This window comes from Paroedura picta, chromosome 2, assembly GCF_049243985.1.
Source record: "Paroedura picta isolate Pp20150507F chromosome 2, Ppicta_v3.0, whole genome shotgun sequence".
Lineage (NCBI taxonomy): Eukaryota > Metazoa > Chordata > Lepidosauria > Squamata > Gekkonidae > Paroedura > Paroedura picta.
Window position 1 is genome coordinate 86,171,951 of NC_135370.1, and position 21,191 is coordinate 86,193,141.

General features: G+C 41.6%; 1 protein-coding gene across 1 annotated transcript in view; it reads right to left on the reverse strand.

Moving 5' to 3' along the window:
* Positions 1-20,899, reverse strand: part of MUC6 (mucin 6, oligomeric mucus/gel-forming) — a 42,748-nt gene extending 21,849 nt beyond the window's left edge. The window contains exons 1-8 of the mRNA XM_077321446.1: positions 20,772-20,899; positions 19,696-19,731; positions 8,495-8,557; positions 7,939-7,968; positions 6,952-7,002; positions 5,099-5,339; positions 3,610-3,736; positions 985-1,072 (exon numbers count right to left, since the gene is read on the reverse strand). Of these exons, the coding sequence (XP_077177561.1) occupies positions 985-1,072; positions 3,610-3,736; positions 5,099-5,339; positions 6,952-7,002; positions 7,939-7,968; positions 8,495-8,557; positions 19,696-19,731; positions 20,772-20,820 (685 nt within the window). The 5' untranslated portion in view covers positions 20,821-20,899. The remainder of the gene's footprint in view (positions 1-984; positions 1,073-3,609; positions 3,737-5,098; positions 5,340-6,951; positions 7,003-7,938; positions 7,969-8,494; positions 8,558-19,695; positions 19,732-20,771) is intronic.
* Positions 20,900-21,191: the final 292 nt, after the last annotated feature.

A 21,191-nucleotide genomic window follows, 5' to 3' on the forward strand; every position in this document is an offset into this window, starting at 1 on the left:
ATCCAGTCATGTGACAGACTCATTTTTCATACAACTGTCAATTTCATACAATTAGGAAACTGTCTTCAAGGGGTACCCACAGTGCAGAATGTTACAGGAGACCAACTACTAGGTTACCAAAGTACAGATTAATACAAACAGGGTGGCTCAGTCTAAGTACTGTTACAATGCTGGCAGCTGCTATCACCAACAACCACATTCTTGCTGTAGGAAGGCGTTGCTGATCCCAACCAGTTGCACTGTATGACAGACAAGAGAAGGAGTGTTGCTGCAGTACCACTCAGGAGGACAAAGTCAAGACCCAGTGGACAAGCAAAAATCTTTTTGCCTTCTCCTCTTCCCATTGGTGATGGATGGGGATGGAAGGACCCAAGACCAATTCCCTGGCCCAAACAGCAGTATAGGTGGCTTGTCTGGTGCCAGTGATGAGCCCTCCAAGGGCAACTGGCCTACCATGCCCTCTCCCAGGGACAGTCACCTCTTGGTAATTGCTAAGGCAGCCCTGCTGATTGGAAATAAGGACATGTAATTTTACTGCTGTGTCTGTGTATGGATTGTACAAGGCCTGCAAAAAGGAGCTCTTCCGCCAGACATCTGGTTAAGACCAGACGTAATCAACAGTGATTGAAGGGGCCCTGCTCCCCCCTGCCCCCTCTCAGAATTCCACCAATGCTCTGGACCTGTTTGTATTGTTGCACTGTTGTATTGTTGTATTGTTTATATTGTTATATGATTACAACTATTAGCATTATTATTGTAAGGTATTCACTTGTTTATAGACTGTTTTATGTATTGTTCTTTGTTCCTATGTAAACCCCCCTGAGCCTTCGGGGAGGGCGGTATATAAATATAAATATAAATATAAATATAAATATAAATATAAATATAAATATAAATATAAATATAAATATAAATATAAATATAAATATAAATATAAATATAAATAAACATCATGACATTCATATTTGGGACACATGAACTTACCTTCACTCAGAAACTCATTTAGTTCTTGTCCATCATAGTTCCCACAAAGTCCACATGTTTTACCCATGTATTTTTCCTCAACTGCAACCTAGAAAAACAAAATCAAATGAATTAGAAAATGACATTAGTTTAATGTTCCGTTGTCATTTGTTCATTCATGTCTTTTGGTCACATCATGGGATAACACTGTTATTTTTGTCATGGGAAATGTTCACTTGGGTCAAGAGTCAGTGCTCCTGTCACAACAATATACTGAGCTAAATGTCCGTGATTGCCACAGACTGTATTTCTGATCTGACTGACCTCTGCATATTACGATTTGCACAATTGTCAGGCAAAGAGCTTAAATGCTCTCCCCTAATCAGCTCACTGTCCTTGCAATGAAGGGAACATTGCTCAGGGATGGAAGGGGGATCCAGGATCTTCCAGGCTAATAAATGAAGTGATGGCTGTGATTACTAACAATACCTGAGCCAACCCTGGGTTAGTGAGGAAGTCTGGAAAAGTGCAAGTGCAGCTGAGAGAATACAGGTATGATTGCCACCCCAAGGGACGGTCATCAACCACTACCCTTACTTCAACCAGTTTCTACTACATATTGTCTTCAAATTGCAATATCAAGGAACAATAATTTTTTCCCTCATGCTTGGGTATTTACTTGATTTCTAGCTTGTTGTTCCCCCAAAGAGGCTCAACAACTAACAAAAGCCACAAAGTAACAATAATGGTCTAGAGCTCTTATTTTAATTATTCTGATATAAAATCTAAAAAGCAGTCAACTAGATACATTCTAATAGGCTGTTAGCTTATATTGTAAGCCACCGTGAGCTTTCTTCTGTAAGGAAGAAAGATGACTTAGCAATGCTTTAAACAACTAAATTAAATAAACACACTGTCAAACACTAATTACAATTCCATGTTTTTCAGTAAATGATATCATACAAAATATGTATATAAAAATTCCAATATTATTAAATACTAGTAATCAAGCCCGCTGTATCTAAATACAGCGGGCGCTAGATCAGGGAGCCCCTGGCAGTTGCGCGGAGCGCGGCTGCCGGGGGTTCCCTTTGTGGGCGGCCTGAAGCAGCGTGTCAGGCCGCCCTCAAGGAAGCAACTGCGAGCCGTGCAGAGCGCGGCTCGCAGTTGCTTCCTTCAGCAGGCTGGGAATCGGCCGGGCCAATCGGCAGGCGCGAAGGGGCCAATCAAGCCCCTTCCTCATCACGGACAAAGCCCTCCCCCCAAGGGCTTAACAAATTATTTAGTCCGCGGCGCCCATGGCGCCACGGGCGTATTAAGGATTAAAAGGTAAAGGTAAAGGTATCCCCTGTGCAGACACCGAGTCATGTCTGACCCTTGGGGTGACGCCCTCTAGCGTTTTCATGGCAGACTCAATACGGGGTGGTTTGCCAGTGCCTTCCCCAGTCATTACCGCTTACCCCCCAGCACACAAGCTGGGTACTCATTTTACCGACCTCGGAAGGATGGAAGGCTGAGTCAACCTTGAGCCGGCTGCTGGGATCGAACTCCCAGCCTCATGTGCAGAACTTTCAGACGGCTGCCTTACCACTCTGTGCCACAAGAGGCTCTTTATTAAATATTATCAAATGTTAAATACCATAGCACACTGGTCATAATATTAAATTATTGATTTCATTTATGTCTGTCTTTCTCACTGAGACAACACAGAAAAACAGTGGAATGGGGGGCAGTTATAATACAATTAAAACAATGCAAAAAGGACGACATAATACAAATGGTAACCAGACTGCAGGGTTAAGAACATTTCACTCTGAACATTTTTAACATTTTAAATATACAATGAAGAATGCAATTAACTGCCTAGAATTAATTTTAGTACTGCATCCCTATTCCTTTTGTTGCAATATATGTGAATTTAATGTTACAGTTTACATCTTTCTTTTAAGGAGCTTTCAATTCAGTGGAAGACCATGGGGGAATTATGTAATACATGTGAATGCCAGTGGTTAAAAGCAGCTTTAGGAAAGAGTGATACAGAATGGAGAAAAGGAGAGGCAGGTAGTAAATTATTCCCCCATCTATGACTGTTCCCCTGCTATTCCCCCCCCCCCACTCTCACTTACATATGCACTCATTTGGGAACTTTGGTGTCTATGGGAGGGAACCAGTTCAAGAGAGGTGTCTTGCACAGGAAAAGTGGCAGATAAAGCACTCCTCTCAAGAAGATGTTTTTCCTTAGACAAAACAACATTTGCTCAAGGACACTATTATGAATTTTGGGGTGCAAATTTTAGTGCAGTTTCTACAGTTGTTCTATGTCCATATTTAAGCATCCAGGAAGGAACCTGGATCATCAAAAATATAATTAATTTTCCTTTGAATATGCCATGTTGCAAACTGTTTTTGAATTCAGGAACCATAGGGCTTCTCGTGTTGAGTTGCATCCTATGACAGTATTTGACCAGTTTGTATATGCAAACTCATCCCGTCACAAGTTGATCAGGAAATCAATTTGCTATCCTTCCATGATATCATCATTCAGTCAAAACAGAGAACACACACAAGATAAGTTCTTATAGAATGGATGTGGAATTTTAGAGTTAAAAAAACATGATCACTAGGTAGGACTGGAATTTCACTTGCCATGAGATAGTCATCATTGTTCCAAAACACCTCTAGTTCCATCTCTTGGAGCTTGGCTGACAAACGGATATTGTAGCCAAAAGACGCAATCTGAACTCCATTTCTGGTAAATGGCAGCCTGATTATACTATTGTAGTAGTGAAGAGGAGAAAAACATAGTGTTAGATATACCAAGGACTTTCACAAGTGCATTTTTGGGGGACATACCCAGTACTTTCACTGAATGGGAACTGACTGATCAGTTGGAGACTGTATGCAATGAATGGAACTAATAGTAGGAATTTATGGTATCTATTTTGTAGATAAAGTTTAGATTATCTAAATACAAATAAATATTATCAGAGAAAACCCACATAATCCACTTTCCCCATCCAAACCTCCATGAGATAAAAAGAAAGAGTAAAATAAATAAAAGAGGTTATAAAAATATATCAACGTATCTAATTCTCAGTTTGGCCAGATCTGTGAATACATAAATTCAAAAACTGAAGCTACCATCATAGGAGACAGGTCTGTCTACAAATCTGAAAAATGACTCTGGTTTAAAGAAAAATCTCAAATTTAAAAAACAAACATTGGGGACAAAATGGAGTGCCTGATTCCTCAGTGACTGTTGCAATTGCAACAGTGTAGATAGCCTTCAAGATATGGTTCTAGTCAAAGCAGGGTGAAGGGGAAGGGCACTTTCCAGAGATACTTTAACCTTTGAGAGAGACCAGGTCCACCAGTAGTCAACTCAAAATGGGTTACAATATAAAAACATAAAAAACAACACAACAATATTAAATACCAACAAAAAGACTAAAACAATTTTTTTCAAAAATCTAAAAAGCAAATAAAAAAATGGATAGCCTACTGAATTCACCACCAGCTGTTGCTGCTACTACATACTTTCTAAACTAGGACTGCCTATGTTGAGATTGCAAAGTAATGATTGAATCAGTTGATTGTCCCTCATCCTGGGAGGCATGCCTACTCTCAACCAAGGCCTTCTCGATCCTGGCCCTGACCTGGTGGAATGAGCTCCTGGAAGAGCTGAGGGCCCTGACAGGGGTTTCACAGTTTCACATGGCCTGTAAGACAAAGCTCTTCCACCAGGCATTTGGTTGAGACCAGGCTAGGAAGATAGGTCCCTCCCGGTACTGGTCCCCATAGGCCAGACACCACCAAAAGATGCCCTTCAGGTGTGGGTGTGGTGGTGGCTGTTACTATAGGATGTGGATGAGTGGGAGGGGGGAAGTCCACAGATTGGTTTTTTTGCCATCAGTATGGTTTTATGGTATTGTTATGTATTTTATGCGGGTTTTAAATGTTACTGTACATTTTTACTGTAAACAAGCCGACAGGGTCCAGGGGTGGTGGTTAATAAATATAAATTAAAATAAATAATTAAATAAATTATTGTGGGATGCCCTCCTTCACACACAAACAAAATTGCTTTGCAGATGAGCTGTAATTAGTGCATATCGCTTTTCCCTTGGACACTTACCCAACATCTTTCATTGATATACTACCCTTTTCAACCATAACAACAGTGGATCCCATCTCAATGATGATTCTTGTGATTTTGTTCTTCTGACTACGCCGGAACTGAATGTTGAAGTCTGGGGAGATGGTGTCGCATTCACTGGCAAATATGTAATTGCAAGTTCCAGAGAACTCATAAAGGTGTTTGTCAAAAGTTGAGATATGCCCTTTGCCCCAGGTAGAACAAAATCCTTTTTCTGTTCCTTAGAGAGAATGGAAGCAAATCAACATACTAAGAGCCTGTTCAGCTTTTATGATTGTATCAACCACTTTAAATGTTATCTTATAGATATTTCAGTTCACAACTGCTGTTTACATCAAAAGACAGTTTACTCTTCTTAATTTGTTTCTCTGTGGATCAGACTGTACTCCAAGCAAGAGGCAAACATAAATAATTTCTGGTGGGTAGCCATGTTGGTCTGAAGCAGCAGAGCATAGTTTGAGTCCAGAGACACTTTAAGACAAAATTTGGTTCATCTTAAAGGTGCCACTGGACTCAAACTTTGTTTTATAAATAATTTCTGTGTGCCTACTGGAATTCTTAGGACTTTCCATTTACAGCAACCATCCAAACATCTTTTTAGATTCTTTTAAGTTTGCTGTGCAATTTAAATGATTTCCATAAGGGAAGCTGTGTAAATTTTCAGAAGAAAAGAGAGAAGAGAAAAAGCCATAGATCACAAGAGATGAATGTGAATAAATAAGAGAGTAAAAAGAGCCCTTTCTGGATCATATTGGTGGTCCATCTAGCATCTTGCTTCACCTAGTTGCCCTGAAGCTTATACCCCCCCCCCCACCACTCTTTTTGGTCTCTAATATGCTACTGGATTTGAATCTGGCTGTTCACCAAACTCATGTTTTATTTTGTTTCTATAGATCAACACAGAGGCCTGTCTTGAATTAACAACTTCTAGTAGCTGCAATAAAGATGGAGGAGCCCAGTGTCACATTCCATGGGCATATGTGGGAATGCAGAAAAATCACAGCACATGGCACTGGGTATAAAATTCAACTCCCCAATACTATCTGTTCCACATAATATATTTCTGGTAAGGGCTTGGAGGAGGAGCATATCTCATGTCTTAAGTGCCAGTCAGCACTTAACACCCACTCAGGGCGGCTGCCCCTGAGTGCCTCCTCCTCCTCCAACCAGCTTGCCTGTCTGTCCAGCGGCCAGCCAATCACCTTCTGTCCCCCACTCCTGATTACCCACTCCTCCTTCAACTTCCCTCTGAGGCTTGGATTCTGCATATCCCTGCAGTGTGAGAACTGCCCTTGCTGGTGAGTTCCCTAACAGGAGCCTGCAGCCTTTCCAGGTCCTGGGGGGAGGGAGAGGCCATCCACCGAGTTCTTCCACCCCCCCCCCAATCTAGTACCCTTTGTATTCCTGAATGCAATGGGCTTGCCCCCTAGTTTACTTCTTTTTTTCCCCAGCTATCATGGTTGTGTGAATATCAGCCCAAAAGCATGTGAAAAATGTTTGCTGAAATCACAGAACCAGCACAGTGGCTGGATGAGATTTCTAGTGCTTATCATAAATGAGGTCTTCCGTATTGCTTAGTTAAACCTCATGACTTCTAAAGTCAGAATAAATTATTTAAAAGAAGAGAAACTGTATAATATTCTCAGCATACACAATTATAAAGGCTACAGGATCCGGTTTTTCTTGGTGAAGAATTTGGAAATTGCAAATTTCATTTTCATTTGTTTCTTTTAATCAGAAAGAACCCACAGTCCTCCATATAGCTCTGTTCAGAAGTCTTAGGAAGCAGTTCTCAAATGTGTTTGTTTTTGCTAAAACTAGGCCTGAAATACCTGATTGATGATTGACATTCTCCAAACTTCTTTGCCCTTCTGAATAGAAATCTAGAAAACAGCCAAACATTTACATTTCAGATGTGTCTGAATATGATGTTAATATCTTTCCATAATAATTTTCCATAATGTGTTTCCAGAAATAACAAATGTGAACATGTACAAGATCTTCTACAGTGATTGGTGAGCAGAAGATAAGTGTTATGCAAGAAACTGATATAGACACGAAGGGTAAGAAATGTTTATATTCTCTTGAAGCCACTATGGCAATGAAATGATGGAAAGTGTAAATATTTAAAACAAACCATTAAATGACATTGGTCTCTATGACAACCTATGCTCACCATTCATCCATGCTTTCAGTTAACATCAGGGCACTCTTATTGTCTCAAAAAGCTGTAGAGTGTTTTGTTTCACAATTATTTTGATACAAGTTCCATGAAAAAGAGTTGGTTTTTATACCCCACTTTTCTCTACCCAAAGGAGTCTCAAAGTGGCTTACAATCTTCTTCCCCTCCTCTCTCCACAATAGGCAACTCAGTCAGAACGTTATCAGTGCTGTGGCAAGGCCAAGGTCACCCAGCTGGCTGCATGTGGAGGAGTGGGGAATCAAACCCAGATTAGAAGCTGCTTCTCTTAACCACTACACCACACTGGCTCTCTCATGGAATTCACTACTTACTTCATATTAATTCCTTAAGCATAGATTGTCATACAGATCCCAGACTGCAATGAGCATTTCCTGGTGAGTTGGGGCCATATTTCAGGCATTTTTAAAGCCTTAAATTTGTTAATCCAGTTTTCCAAATGACTAAAGTTTCAAATTCAGAGATCTGAAATAGGCAGGATGCTAACCAATCCTTACAGCATTTCTTCTCAGGTTATGTGATTACAAAACAGAGCCAGTCTATTTTGGAATAGCAAAGATAATGTTTTTTTTTTTTCTATTCACTAATGCTGTTTAATGATAGGAGAAGAAACACTCACCTAAATCAGGCCATTCGTGACTCCTTCCGCCTGAAGGAAAAAATATATTTTAGGAATTTTTGTAATAATACTTGGTATATCAAAACACTTTTTAAAAAACTGATCATGAATTGTGAACTACATCATTAGAATGCATCTAGAAAGTAGCAACATTTTCTAAAAAATTAGGTGAAAGGGGTGAAATACTTGTGGATGTTACATTTTCAAATGCAACATATATAGTTTTACCTCTTCATCCTCTGCATGTCTTTTTGTAGCTCAGTTTTAGAACCAATTTATGCTAATTCTGTCCCTGCCACACTCATGTCCATACACTTCTGCATGATTTCTCCACTTCCAGCATACACAGAAGTGACATCATCATGATAGTGATGTCTGAGGTGACACCTTTCCTGAGTGTCGTGGTAAGACCTCCCCCATCGTCTGCTGATTGCCAGGAGGGACCTGGCAACTCTTATCACAGTCACATGTAATGGAGTCAAGGTAAAGGCAATTGCATTATTCCTGTCCTCTAAGAACCAATTTTTATTAATGATAGTAAATATGACTAGGTTACCTCTCTGTAGCACCATTTGTGTTTGACTAATCTGTTTTGCTAATGACGCCTCTCCTTGAAAGTCTGCAAAAGAAACAATGAAAATAATGAAAGAAAACAATATTCAAATAACTGTAAATGGTTATTAATTGCCAAATGTATTAGGAATAATTATGATTTTTAGAAGTGAAATAATTACTTAGTGTTTTTTTTAAAAATAGTGCACCAAAATAATATTAATTAAATATAAAGATTGTTCTTAATCTACCCTAAGTTTTGTTGCCAATAAATACAATAAAAATAATCTAAAAATGTAACTACAATAAAAATAATTCAGAAATGGAATTGCATAGCAGGGAGGCAGATTGCGGGGTGGAATGAAGACTCAGCACGCTTGTGGTTTGGCAAGAAATTGGCCACAGCTTTATTTTTATACAAATTGAACAAAGGTGCAAACAAGGCTGGATCCAGCCATTTCACGGCCATTCTGTTTTAAATCTGACTATCCTGAATTTAAGAAAGGCAAGTCTCATGCTGAGTCATTGTGTGCTCATTTCCTCATTACCTATAATATTGCTTTTTATGATTCAAATATAATCCATCAACCAATCACATATTAGTACTGGTAAGATATTTTTATCCAGGGTCAGTATAATACACAGTATTCTTATAAGAAGGTTATGAAAACTGCACCCAACAAGTCAATATTTCAACCAGAAAATACTTCCTGGTAGCTAAGTCAGATGATTGTAACAATAATGTATTGTTAAAAACTTCACCAGTTACAATATGTCTATTGTTTTAGCTTTCTTCTGAAAGTAAATAAAGTGCATTTTACTTTGATTCCTGTAATCTTCACTCATAAAAACTGCCTGGTGTAGATGCTGTAGTTCAGTGGTCCCCAACCTTTTTATCACCAGGGACCACTCACCGGGGACCACTCAACGCCTTTTACTGAGGCCTGGTGGGGGGGGGGTAGTTTACTCCTCTACTCTCAACCACTGCCCTAACGCTCTCTGATCGCTATGGTAATGTTTAAACATCCCTTCAAAATAAGATACAGACATGCCACAACAATGAAGTGTGTTGTAAAGGGCTGGGGGGGATGAAGTAAAGGGCCGGGGGGGAGAAGGCGTCCTTCGGGGCCCACCTCCAATTAGTCGAAGGACCACATGTGGTCCGTGGCCCACAGGTTGGGAATCGCTACTGTAGTTGATTTCAGATGTTCCCTCCTGTTCCCATTTTGCAGTAAATCATGTCAACATTCATATGAAACTAGACAGTATCATGACATGACATTAAGTAATGGACTCTTTGGCTAGCATGATTTCAGAAACCAAAATGTTTATAGATTAGCCCTGTTCACATGTTACAATGATTGCATTTTCTTCCTGCCTGTACATGCATGCATCTGCTTGTAATAAAGAACCAATGTGCATACAGTTTACAAATAAAACTGGGCACCAGTACTTGGATAAATGTGGGGTCTGTGCCACATGTTACTCAATTACTCAGCCCATCAGGTATACACAGTATAAGGACTGTGTGTATGTTTACTATAACTGTGAAAAGGACTCATGTCTAAGCTTGATGGCAGGAATTTACCGCATATGGACCTATTATGCATGGCGGCAGCTATACTGTGCTGCCACTGCTCTGGTGTGGCGGGGCAAAAAAGCTGTTCTCCATGTATGCACAGGGGAGGGGCTCCCCCGGCACATGCCGGTTGACCCGATGCAATGGCCCCGCACTGTAATTTAAAATAACTACATAAAAGCTAGGGCCTATAGGAAATACCAGCAGGGGTAGGCACAGTTGGGAAATCAAATCCACTCCTCAAAATCTCATCCTCTCGTATTATCTAACCTTTCACTCCTCTTGTATTTTTCCTTTAAGTACTTCAACTGCTGTTACCATTCTATGCTTTCCAGAGTGTATTTAGCCCTTCTTAGCAAATTTGATATCCCACTCCTCTCTTTTTCCTTTGATTAATTTTTAAAGTCATATTTTTCTGAAGGTTTCTTCTGAGTAGGTTTGTGTGATCTGATTTTACTGCTTCTGTTATTTGCACAGGTGGTAGACAGGGCTGATTTACCCATGTGCTACAGGCCCTGCACTTGCAGGGGTCCCGCACAGTGCCTTCTCCTCCATGAATCAGGGCCTGTCACCTCCCCCCCTTTCCCTCTTTAGGACACTCAGAGTGACACCCCTTTCCATTGTGGGAGGCCCCTCTGCTCCCCAGTCTGGCTGCTCCTACCACAATTGTTCTCTGCTAGGGCTCCATCAATCCTTAAACTGACTCGGGTGCTATGGGCCCCATAAATCCTTAAACCACTCCTGATGCTAGCAAGTTTACTACTAAATGTGATGACCATACAAATGGGGAAAAAACAAGCACCTTCTCTTTGCCTGTCTTTTTTTCTTCTCCAAAGCCAGTAGTAGTATGGGGAAGCATGCTCAACTGGCAAGACTGCTTGGTGTTAAATCTCCTTTCCTTCTGCGTTTAAGTCCTAATTTGGAAGTATTTCCTTTTTTTACAAAAATGCCAAGAAGATTCATTCATAGATCTCCCAGAGTGATGACTTATTTGTTGAATTGTAAGCACTGTAAATTTTGGGAAGGTGGCAAGATCTCATCAGATCTTGGAGCCTAAGCAGGGCCAGTACCTGGAAAGGGAGATCATCAAGGAAGGTATGCAGAGGAAAGCAATGGCAAACGACCTCTGCTTCTCACTTGCTTGAAAGTCCTTTGCTAGATCTCCATAATTTGACTGGAATTTGATGGTACTTTTGTATATATACAATAAATTAACATACAGTACTAGCAAAGGGTCAGGTGATGAGCAAAGGGTCAGGTCTTAATAGCAAGCTTAGCAAATTTATTATTGCATCAGTTTTCATAGACTAGAGCCGTTCACCATCAGATGTAGGATATATTATCTTTCATGTGTCTGTATGGTACACAAAACCAAAGTGGCAAATAGTGTAGCCAAATGCCTTGAAATGCAAGATGTACCCGGTGGTATTTCTATGAAAAGTCAAATGTATACAAGACGAGTACAAATTCCAGGTGTATGGAGTAATCCAAAATAAGAGAGTCTCATGATACCTTAAAGATGTGGCCAGAGCATGCTTCTCAGATATATGAAGACAAATATAGTGACCATACTCAGCATAAGTAATCAGCAATAAAACTATCATCTTGGCTTTGCTGTATAAATTTAAACCCTATCGTAGGTGAGGTCTAATTAAGCCAGAAGCAGAGTCCAACTTGCTGATCAATTCTAGTTCACTGCTCTCATGTTGAAGTCTTTCTTCAAAGTTTTTTTTTAATTGATGAATGGTACTTTCTGTTCAGCAACAGAATGTGCTTGGAGACTGAAATGTTCCATTGCCTATAGTCACTGTATTTATATTTAATATATTGGACTTTACACTTGAACTGTCACAGAGTGTACCTTTTGTATTTCATGGCTTTTAGTTCCATCGATCACATTTCTTTTCTCCAACAAAGGCATACAGAACATTTCATGTGTCTGATCAAGTAGGCGCTAATCAACCAATTCTTATGCTACAATACATACCATGCTACACCAGATCTATCAGATCTTCTGTGGGAATCACTCAGCGTACTGAACCAAAGTGGAGCCATTTTTGAGAGCTGAGTGACCAAAGGAGGATGTGCAGAGTATGGAAAAATACTGACACTGCCACGTTGACAGGAACAGAGCTATGTGTCCTAAAGTCCAGAAGACTGGAAAATAACTCCATACAGGAAGGAAAAAGGCCGGTAATGAATGTATGTATTAGACTTAATGTATGGTATATATTAACCTTGTAGTAGAGATAAGCATACTCACAGAGTACAGGGGGATTAAGACTGTAACAATAAAGGAGGGGGGAGTGAGAGAGAGAGAGAGAGAGAGAGAGCGCGCGCTCAATTCCCAGACGGGGAAACTCTGCTCGGACTCCCCTCAGCTCCTACCCAGATGAAAAGGCACACCGACTTTGAATCTTCTTTTTGGGGCTATCAGCTGTCGGCTGGCTCCGACAAGTGGTGCCCCGTGTGAGTCTCGTCGCGACACGTCGTCGGATATTTCAACGCTCACCTCGCCCGGCAAGGGTTTCAGGCGCCATTCATCTTCGGATCCCGGTGAGACGTTCCCCGGTGTTTGCCTTCCGCTGCTTAGTGCTTTTTTCTCTCCACTATGGGCAGCTCCCTTTCCAGTCCGCAGAAGCACTTTTTGAAAGACCTTCAGTATATTCTTAAACAGAACAGGCTGGAGGTCCCTGAGGAAGATTTGACGTCCCTTATTTTGGCAATAGCCACGTATTGTCCTTGGTTTCCCGAAGACGGCACACGGGAAATAGGGCCCTGGGACAAGGTTGGGACCACTCTCCATAGAAATCCGCATGTTTCTCTGCCGGTTTTGAACGCATGGTGCAAGGTTCGTGTGGCCTATGGCACTTTAACGCCGCCTAACATCAGCCTGACCACGCTTACGCCTCAGAGCCTGCCTGTTCCTGCTCTCACTCTCCCGGCACCAGCCCTCCCGCAGCTTGCCGCGCCTTCGCCGCCGTCATCTGCTCCGCCTGCCTCCCAGGCTCCGCTGCCGCCTGCACCCCCTCCTGCCCAAGGCCAGCCGCCGCCATCCCGGAAATCGGCTATCTTGGCAGCGACCTCTGGGTCTGCGGAGCCCACTGCTTTTCCAATTTTTGTTCCGCCCTTTGGTCCTCCTACCCATGTGCCTTTCGAGTTCCAGCTCATGAAGGAACTGAAGATGGCTGTGTCCACGTACAGCATTAGTTCTCCCTATGCTCAAGGATTAATGGACAGTGTTTTTTTCTTCGCCTCATTCCCGAAGACCTTAAGTTGCTGGCGTGCACTCTCCTCCCTCCCTCAGCTCTGGTCATTTTTGACAATGAATGGGAGCATGAGTGCCGCGAGCGGGCTCCTGCGCTCGTTCAGCAATATAATGCCCAGTTGCCCCCTGGAAGTGTTCTAGCAGATGAGGCCATCATGCTAGATGGCTTGTTGGGGCGAAGCACCCAGGCAGCGATAACAACGCAGGTTGCTTTGTTCCGCCCGATTCAAGAGGCCTCCGTGGCTGCTGCGCGAGCCGCCTTTCTTCGCACCCCCGACCCTACCGGGAAACTGCAGAAATGGGGAGCGGTCCGCCAGGGTCCAGCGGAACCTTACGCTGAATTTATACATCATCTCATGACCGCTGTTCAGCGACAAGTCACAAGTCCCGAAGCTCAGGAGGTGGTAGTCCGCCAGCTGGCTTTTCAGAATGCCAACGACGATTGTCAGGCAGCCCTCCGTCCCATTGCCGACCTACCAAGGACTGAGATTCATGCTATGCTGCAGGCCTGTCAATCGCAGGCCGCATACTCCTGCGGAGCGACATTTTCGTGCAGAGGAACCTCTGGCTCAACCACTGGTGGCCCACCGACGCCTCCCCGACCCGGAGTGGAAAGGATCTGTCCCGCTGAAACCAGGAAAATGAGCTTTTGTATTTTTCTGTTCTGTTACATGCTTCTTTTAGTTGATTGTAATCTCTTTGTACGTTATGCTCACTATATGTTTAAGCAACACGGTAAGGATTCTATCTTTCTGTATGAATCTCTTTTATCGGGGGAGAAAGGCAGGGTTTGTCCCTGGCTTATTGGCCTCGCCACAGTTGGTGATGGGATCCCTTAATGAGATGGGAAGCAAGCCTACTGTATTTTGGCCCCCTGAACAAGCTTGAGATTATTTAGAAACAGGTTTTCGAATTAGATAGATGCGTGTGACCATGTATACTAAAGGATTGGGTTTTTGTTGCGGGGTTAGTAATGTTATATATAACAAACATAATAGAGATTCTGTCCCTCAGCGGCAGAATAGAATTCCAGGGTGAACTTTTTAAAATAAAAACACATTTGCAAAATGTCCTGGATTTCCAAAGCCACACAGATAATAAATTGAAAAGAAAATACAGTAGACCCAGTAACCCAGCTTCACCTCTTGTCTTTAAGGAAGAGGAAATATTCTCAGTTCCCCCATCACAGAGTCAGGAAGGAAATCTTGCCTCTGAACCCGTACAGAGTTCCAAAATCCAAGTTGACAACAATGGTTTTAATAGGGAAGAATTTGTTGCAAGGACAACATTCCTTTTCAATTTTCTCTTAGCTTCCCTCCTCCCAGTAAATGTTGCAAGCAAAGATTCAATGATATACACAGGAAAAATAATGGTTCAACATGTGTGCGTCCATTTTTACTTTTAAATTTTCAAGTTTTAAATTTGGCTGCAATTAGTAGAGCCTCCAGCTATAGTTGCAGTCACACTGAAACAGCCACTATTTTGCAGTCTTAAAACAGACTCTCTTTGTCTAACTGCCTTCCTAGGCACTAAGCCCCATGACTCATGCCTTGCTCTCCCCCATCCCAGCAACTAATCCACATAACAAAGGACTGAAAGTATTCCTTCTTCCCAAATCAGGAAGGGAAGAAGTTTTGTTTCTTTAAAGACTGACCCCTACCTCAGAGAGAATCTAAGGGGGGGTAGAGTACAGTAAAATAGTTCTGTTCTAAAATATGTTTTGTTTTAGTTTTTATTTTAAGACAATTTTGGCAGCTTTTAGTATTTGAAATATTTTCTTTTTGAGAAAAAGCATTCCCTCCATAGCTTTTCCCTCTGACATTTTTACTTCCTATTTCAAATTTTAATTGGCAGTTAACACTTCTTGTTCTTTTTTTCATAAGACCATTTTGTTTAAAAATCTGTTTTTGCAATTTTGTTTTTGTTTTGAATATGTTTAGAAAGCTTCATACAGATCTTTCATTTGGGTACTCAGGCTTCCACAAAGCCTGACTCCTATGAAAGGGCACTCTGTGTATGTACAGAGGAACAGTCTTTCCTCCTTAAAAACGCAATTCTTCTGACACACTATTGTATAATAGGACTTACATGCAGATTGGAAAGGACTGTCAATGCCACTGGACTGATTATTCGAGAATTGCAAGGGGAAATTGAAGAATTAGATCAAATAATGGTGCAGCACCGTTTTGCCTTGGACTTTTTGCTTGCACGCCAGGGTGGATATTGCGAAATTGTAGGTCAGACAGCATGTAAAGTGACTTTTCATAATAATAGAGATAATGAGTACAAGTGGTGGGACTGGATCGTTGGGTGGCTACCTTCAATAACCTGGCTGTGACAAGCGGTGGTGGGAATACTATGTGTGATTTGTGTATTAATAACAGGATGTTGTTGCTTACAATGTATTCCGTCTTTGATGACACAGTGCGCTGATTGGTTTCAGGCAAATAAATCGGCCAAAGCCGTTTCTAAACAACATTTCACGGCACCTGTATATCAGGTGGTTCCCACTAGAGATATGATTGGCTGTCAATTAAAAGAAAAGTGGGTATGTGGGAATCACTCAGCGTACTGAACCAAAGTGGAGCCATTTTTGAGAGCTGAGTGACCAAAGGAGGATGTGCAGAGTATGGAAAAATACTGACACTGCCACGTTGACAGGAACAGAGCTATGTGTCCTAAAGTCCAGAAGACTGGAAAATAACTCCATACAGGAAGGAAAAAGGCCGGTAATGAATGTATGTATTAGACTTAATGTATGGTATATATTAACCTTGTAGTAGAGATAAGCATACTCACAGAGTACAGGGGGATTAAGACTGTAACAATAAAGGAGGGGGGAGTGAGAGAGAGAGAGAGAGAGCGCGCGCTCAATTCCCAGACGGGGAAACTCTGCTCGGACTCCCCTCAGCTCCTACCCAGATGAAAAGGCACACCGACTTTGAATCTTCTTTTTGGGGCTATCAGCTGTCGGCTGGCTCCGACAATCTTCCTTTTCAGCATTGCTACCTCAGATGCTGAAAGAGCATGTTACTTGTGATCCCCCCAATATATATGCAATCATTTGTTTGTATGAACAGGGCAATTGGTGTATTTTCCTGCTTCAGTAGGCATGATTAGAAATGGAGGTTTGTTGCATGTATGCATTTAGGTATAACAGCATTTGAAAATTAATTTGCTGTCCTATTTACACAACATTGTGAATGTAATGCACAGGTTTCATTTGCAGGTTTTATGATTAGATATACCCACAGGTTGGTGTTACCGTCAAAAAACCATCAACAGAAAGAATAGGACTTGAAATAATCCAGTAGGGACATTGCTCCATAAGCTATTGGGCATGCCAAAATAGTCATGTGGTCCTCTGACCCATTTCATGACAGGGATATTTGTGCATGACAGTGGCTGCACCAGGCTGCTGCTGGTTCCTTGTGGTGGGGTAGTATGCCCCGCCACTTGTTTCCAAGAACGCATGGGGGAAGGAATTCCCTGGTGCATGAGGACTGCCCCAATGTTGTTTGCGCTCACACATAACGCCAGGGCTGGAAGAGCCCATTGTGTCACGCAGCAGTGGTGGCAGTGGCAGCTGCAGTGGGGGGGGGGAGCACAGGGGCCCCACCACACTGGTAGGAGAGCGGCATGCCGCTATCCCAACTTGGGGGGGTGAGAAAATGCCCCGTTTGGTTCTGTGGCACCGCAAAGCTAACTTGGCATTTGGCATCCCTGCAGGGACACTGTGGGTTGGGGGAGAAGCCAGACTCAAATGCCCAAAGGCCCATGTATTGGCCTGGCCAGACAGGGCTGCGGATGGTGATTGCGGCAACACAGGGAACATGGAAGTATCCACGTAAGCTTACCATGGGCCATCCAAGGCCCTGATTCAGGCCAGGGCTGGGAGGTGGACAGAATGGCGACAACATCGTGCATAATCAAGGATTGGCCCTGCTGCCCTGTCACCACCAGCCCGGCCTTTCCACCCCATGCATAATTGGTCATAGTGACCATCATAAACACATTTAGATGTCATTCTACAAAGTCCACGTAGTTTATGTGAAAAAAATGGGGGTGGGGGAAAACCATCTTAACCATTTTTTTGTCTTAATATTTCTGAAAAGGCACTCTGGGTGGAGTGCTGACCGGGACACCTCTGGGGGTCCAGCCTGCACTTCCACCTGCACAGGCCAATCTGGGTATGCCCGTCAAAGCTGGGCGCACCCGGATTGGGCTGGCCTCTGGAGTGCCCGCCCCCAGAAGCCAGCCGCTAGGCGCTTGGCCCACCTCATGCCCAGACACTGGCTGGCCAACGAGGAGAGCACTCCCGTGGCTTTGTGCCTCACTGCTGATTGGCCTGCCCACGAGTAGCCATCGTGGCCCAGCCATCAGCACACCTATCGGGCCACTCACCAGTGGCACTGCTGCCTCGCATGATGCGATGTGGCCTGACTAGCTACAGGAATGTTTGCTGGCCACCACTACAACGCCATACTCGGACGCTGCACACCCGCAGACCGTCCACTGAACCGTCGCGCCCACCATGCCCTGGTGACATCTGGAGGCATACCCTGCTAGCTAGTCTATATAAATAAATGTATTCCAGCTATGGTTGCCTATTTACTTCTCTTATTATTTCCTGTTTTATTAAGAAGTTAACCTATCAGTCCTAACTATTTGTGACAGTGTATCTATTTGAGCTTCTGGAATGTCGTAAGATATCATTTGTTGATGTTAGCACTTATTTTCTATTTTGGCAAGCCTTAATTTAACATAGAAAATATCTATTTTTATTTACATTTCAATTGTGCTGATGTCCACTTCACAAGTAATCAGGACTGCTAAAGCTGGGAGCACTGGAGAAACATCACATCCTGATTTAGACAGGGGCTACTATGCCAAATGTGCAGCAGTCTATTTTGTGTTTGTCCTTGGCAGGATGAGGAATTTTCACTGCCAATGGGTCATATGTACATGATTTTTCTTCCTAATCAAACAGCTGTGGTTAAGAATGCATAACTCTTTTTTAAAAACCTAAAATCCATCTAGCTACATTAGAAGAGGGGATGAATTCAGGTATACAAACATCTTTCTGGGGAAGATCCTTAGCTACTTTTAGGCTACGGAGATCCAAACTGATGGACAAAGAATAGACAAACACACCAATGTGAATCAAAGGAGAACTTGTGTGAGCAAAGTAACTTTATTCTAATATCTGAAATCATTGATAAGATGGGAGGCCTGTGATTATATGCATACATATAAATCATAGCAGCCCCATAATTATGGAACAAGTCCCTCAGGGAGATGTTCCTGGCCTGAGTTTTGAACTTCAGGAGGCCGTTGAAGACAGATTGATTTAGGACTATATTTGACTAGTTTAGTTTTTATTTATTGGCAATCATAACTGTGATTTTAAATTATGATATTTTATCTGTTTTTATATTGTTTTTCTGTTTACATTGCCTAGAGTTCTGTGGCTAGAAAGGTGGCTGATAAATGTTTTAAATAAATAAATGATATATAACCCAGGTTTTAAACTGGGAATATGATATCAGAATTTGTGCCATCATTTTCATCATGACCTCAAAATATCTTCATCTTTTATGAAAATGCCACTTTATTCATGCACATACTTCACAGAGTGAAGCCTGTTTTGAGAATTAGCATTTATTGATAAAAAAATTCTTGTAGCTTTTTAAAAAACCAAATAGTAATCTTCCAAAATATCCAAATAATTGACCTCAAAATATCTTTATCTTTTATGAAAATGCCACTTTAATCATGCACATATTTCACAGAGTAAAGCCTGTTTTGAGAATTAGGATTTATGGATAAAAAAAAGTCCTGTGGCTTAAAAAAAAAACAAATAGTAATTTTCCATGGATACCATAGTGATGGGAATTCTACAAGTATAATAGAATTGTCACATCAGAATTTACCATCACATTTAGTCTTATGATTCTAGAGCCAAATTCTGTTCTTAGATTCACCTGCACTGTCTCTTTATTATGGTGAAATATGATTATAACTATGTTGGTGATGTTTAAATTAAAACATTAATTGTACATACTTCTCATCTTCTGTGCTTGGGCTACAATCTTTCAGGGATATATTATTTTAAGTGGTTATTGTCAAATGGGTCATTAGGTGCAGTAAACAATATATAAACAAATTTAGAACTGTTGAGAGCCAGTCAATAGTATTTTCCTAGAAACTTGTACTATGTGCTTGAATTGTTTTTGGCACACGAAAGGAATAAATAACATGAAACCACAATCCAGAAAAACCACATTAATCAAGAGGGAAGGGAAAATCAATGGTAAACATGGCATAAATAAAAAAAAATAGTCTGCCATAGACTTACCTGATAATGCATGTGAAAGATCCAAATGGTTCTCATCTGAAAAAATAAGAGGAAAATCCTTTGTGAAATGAATGTTGAAGTCATAATAATTATTAGTATAGTTTCAGTAGCTAAGATTGAAATGCAGCTGTATCCATGGTTATTAGCCATGACATGGAAATGGAACTTCCCTAGTTAGAAGCACAGTACCTGTGATTACTAGGGCCCTAGGTCTGATTCAGCAAGGTAGTTCCTATTTTCAGGTCAAACAGAAATTAAAATTTTTTGCTCTAACCTAAGGGAATTTTCAAAGAGAAATATGTGGTGACAAAAGAATATTGTTTGCATGATATAATTGTCAGCCATTGGGCCTGAAGAATCATAGAGTTGGAAGGGATTTGTAGAGGCCATCTAGACCAGTCCCTTGCTCAGTGCAGGATAAGCCTAAATCATTCCTAACAAGTGTTCGGCCAACCACCTACCAGTTAGAGGGAGATCAACACCACGCATGGCAGCTGATTTTACTGCTGAAATATTCTTAACTGTAAAAAATGTTTCCCCTAATATCCAACCAGTACCTTCATGATTACATAAAGAAGATTCTCATTTCTAGGATCCTTGTGGAGTATTATTTTATAGCCCACAGTTCTGAAAAGATATTCCAGGGAAAGTTCTTTATATCAAGGGAGGAGGTATCTTGGTGAAGAGCAGCATGGAAAGCTGTCATTAAACATCCAAGAAGTCATTAAACATCCAAGAAGAATTGTCAAGCATCAAAGAGAAAAGTAGAAGCATCAGATCAGTCTGTCTTGCCTCAAAGTATTGTATTTCACTCCCATTTAGTAGTCACACTGTGATTCTTTTTCTCTCTCTCTCTTCACAAAATCTTCTTGTTGAGAAATTATTATTTATTAGCCATTTCAGCCCAAAGTGGTGAACAGAATGAGACTTGGTGCCATCAGGTAATTTATCAATAGAACCTTCTAAAGTAATGGCCTGTCTCCTCTTTCTGTAAATCCTTGCCTGGACACCAGGTACAATGACGGACTGGGGATAAATGTCATTGGCATGCTATCTAGACTTGCTGTGAGACTTACCTGAGCTATGCAGGATGGTGCTGAGGAGAACCAGTAGTGGCCAAAGCATGATGTCCACCTTGAATGGAGAGTATTTTTTCAGGGCTCTCCTCCTCCCCTAGCTGCTTAAACTGGGCAGTGCTGCTGCTGCCACTTGCTAGCCTCACCTTGTCAAGCTTGGATGCTTTATATAGAGCACTACAAGGCACTCCCTTATTCCCAGGCACTTTCTGGAATGGCCACACAGCTGGGCAACACGAAGTAGCCGCCAAACAGGATCTTCACTTTATCAGACTCAACACACCTCTCAGTGCCACTTAGCAAAGAAAATAGGAAAGAAAAACACATACCTCCACTTCATTATCATTTTTACACAGCATGTTGAGTGGCTGTACTTTACAACAATTCAAACACATTTAAAAGTATTTACTGTAGATGTCC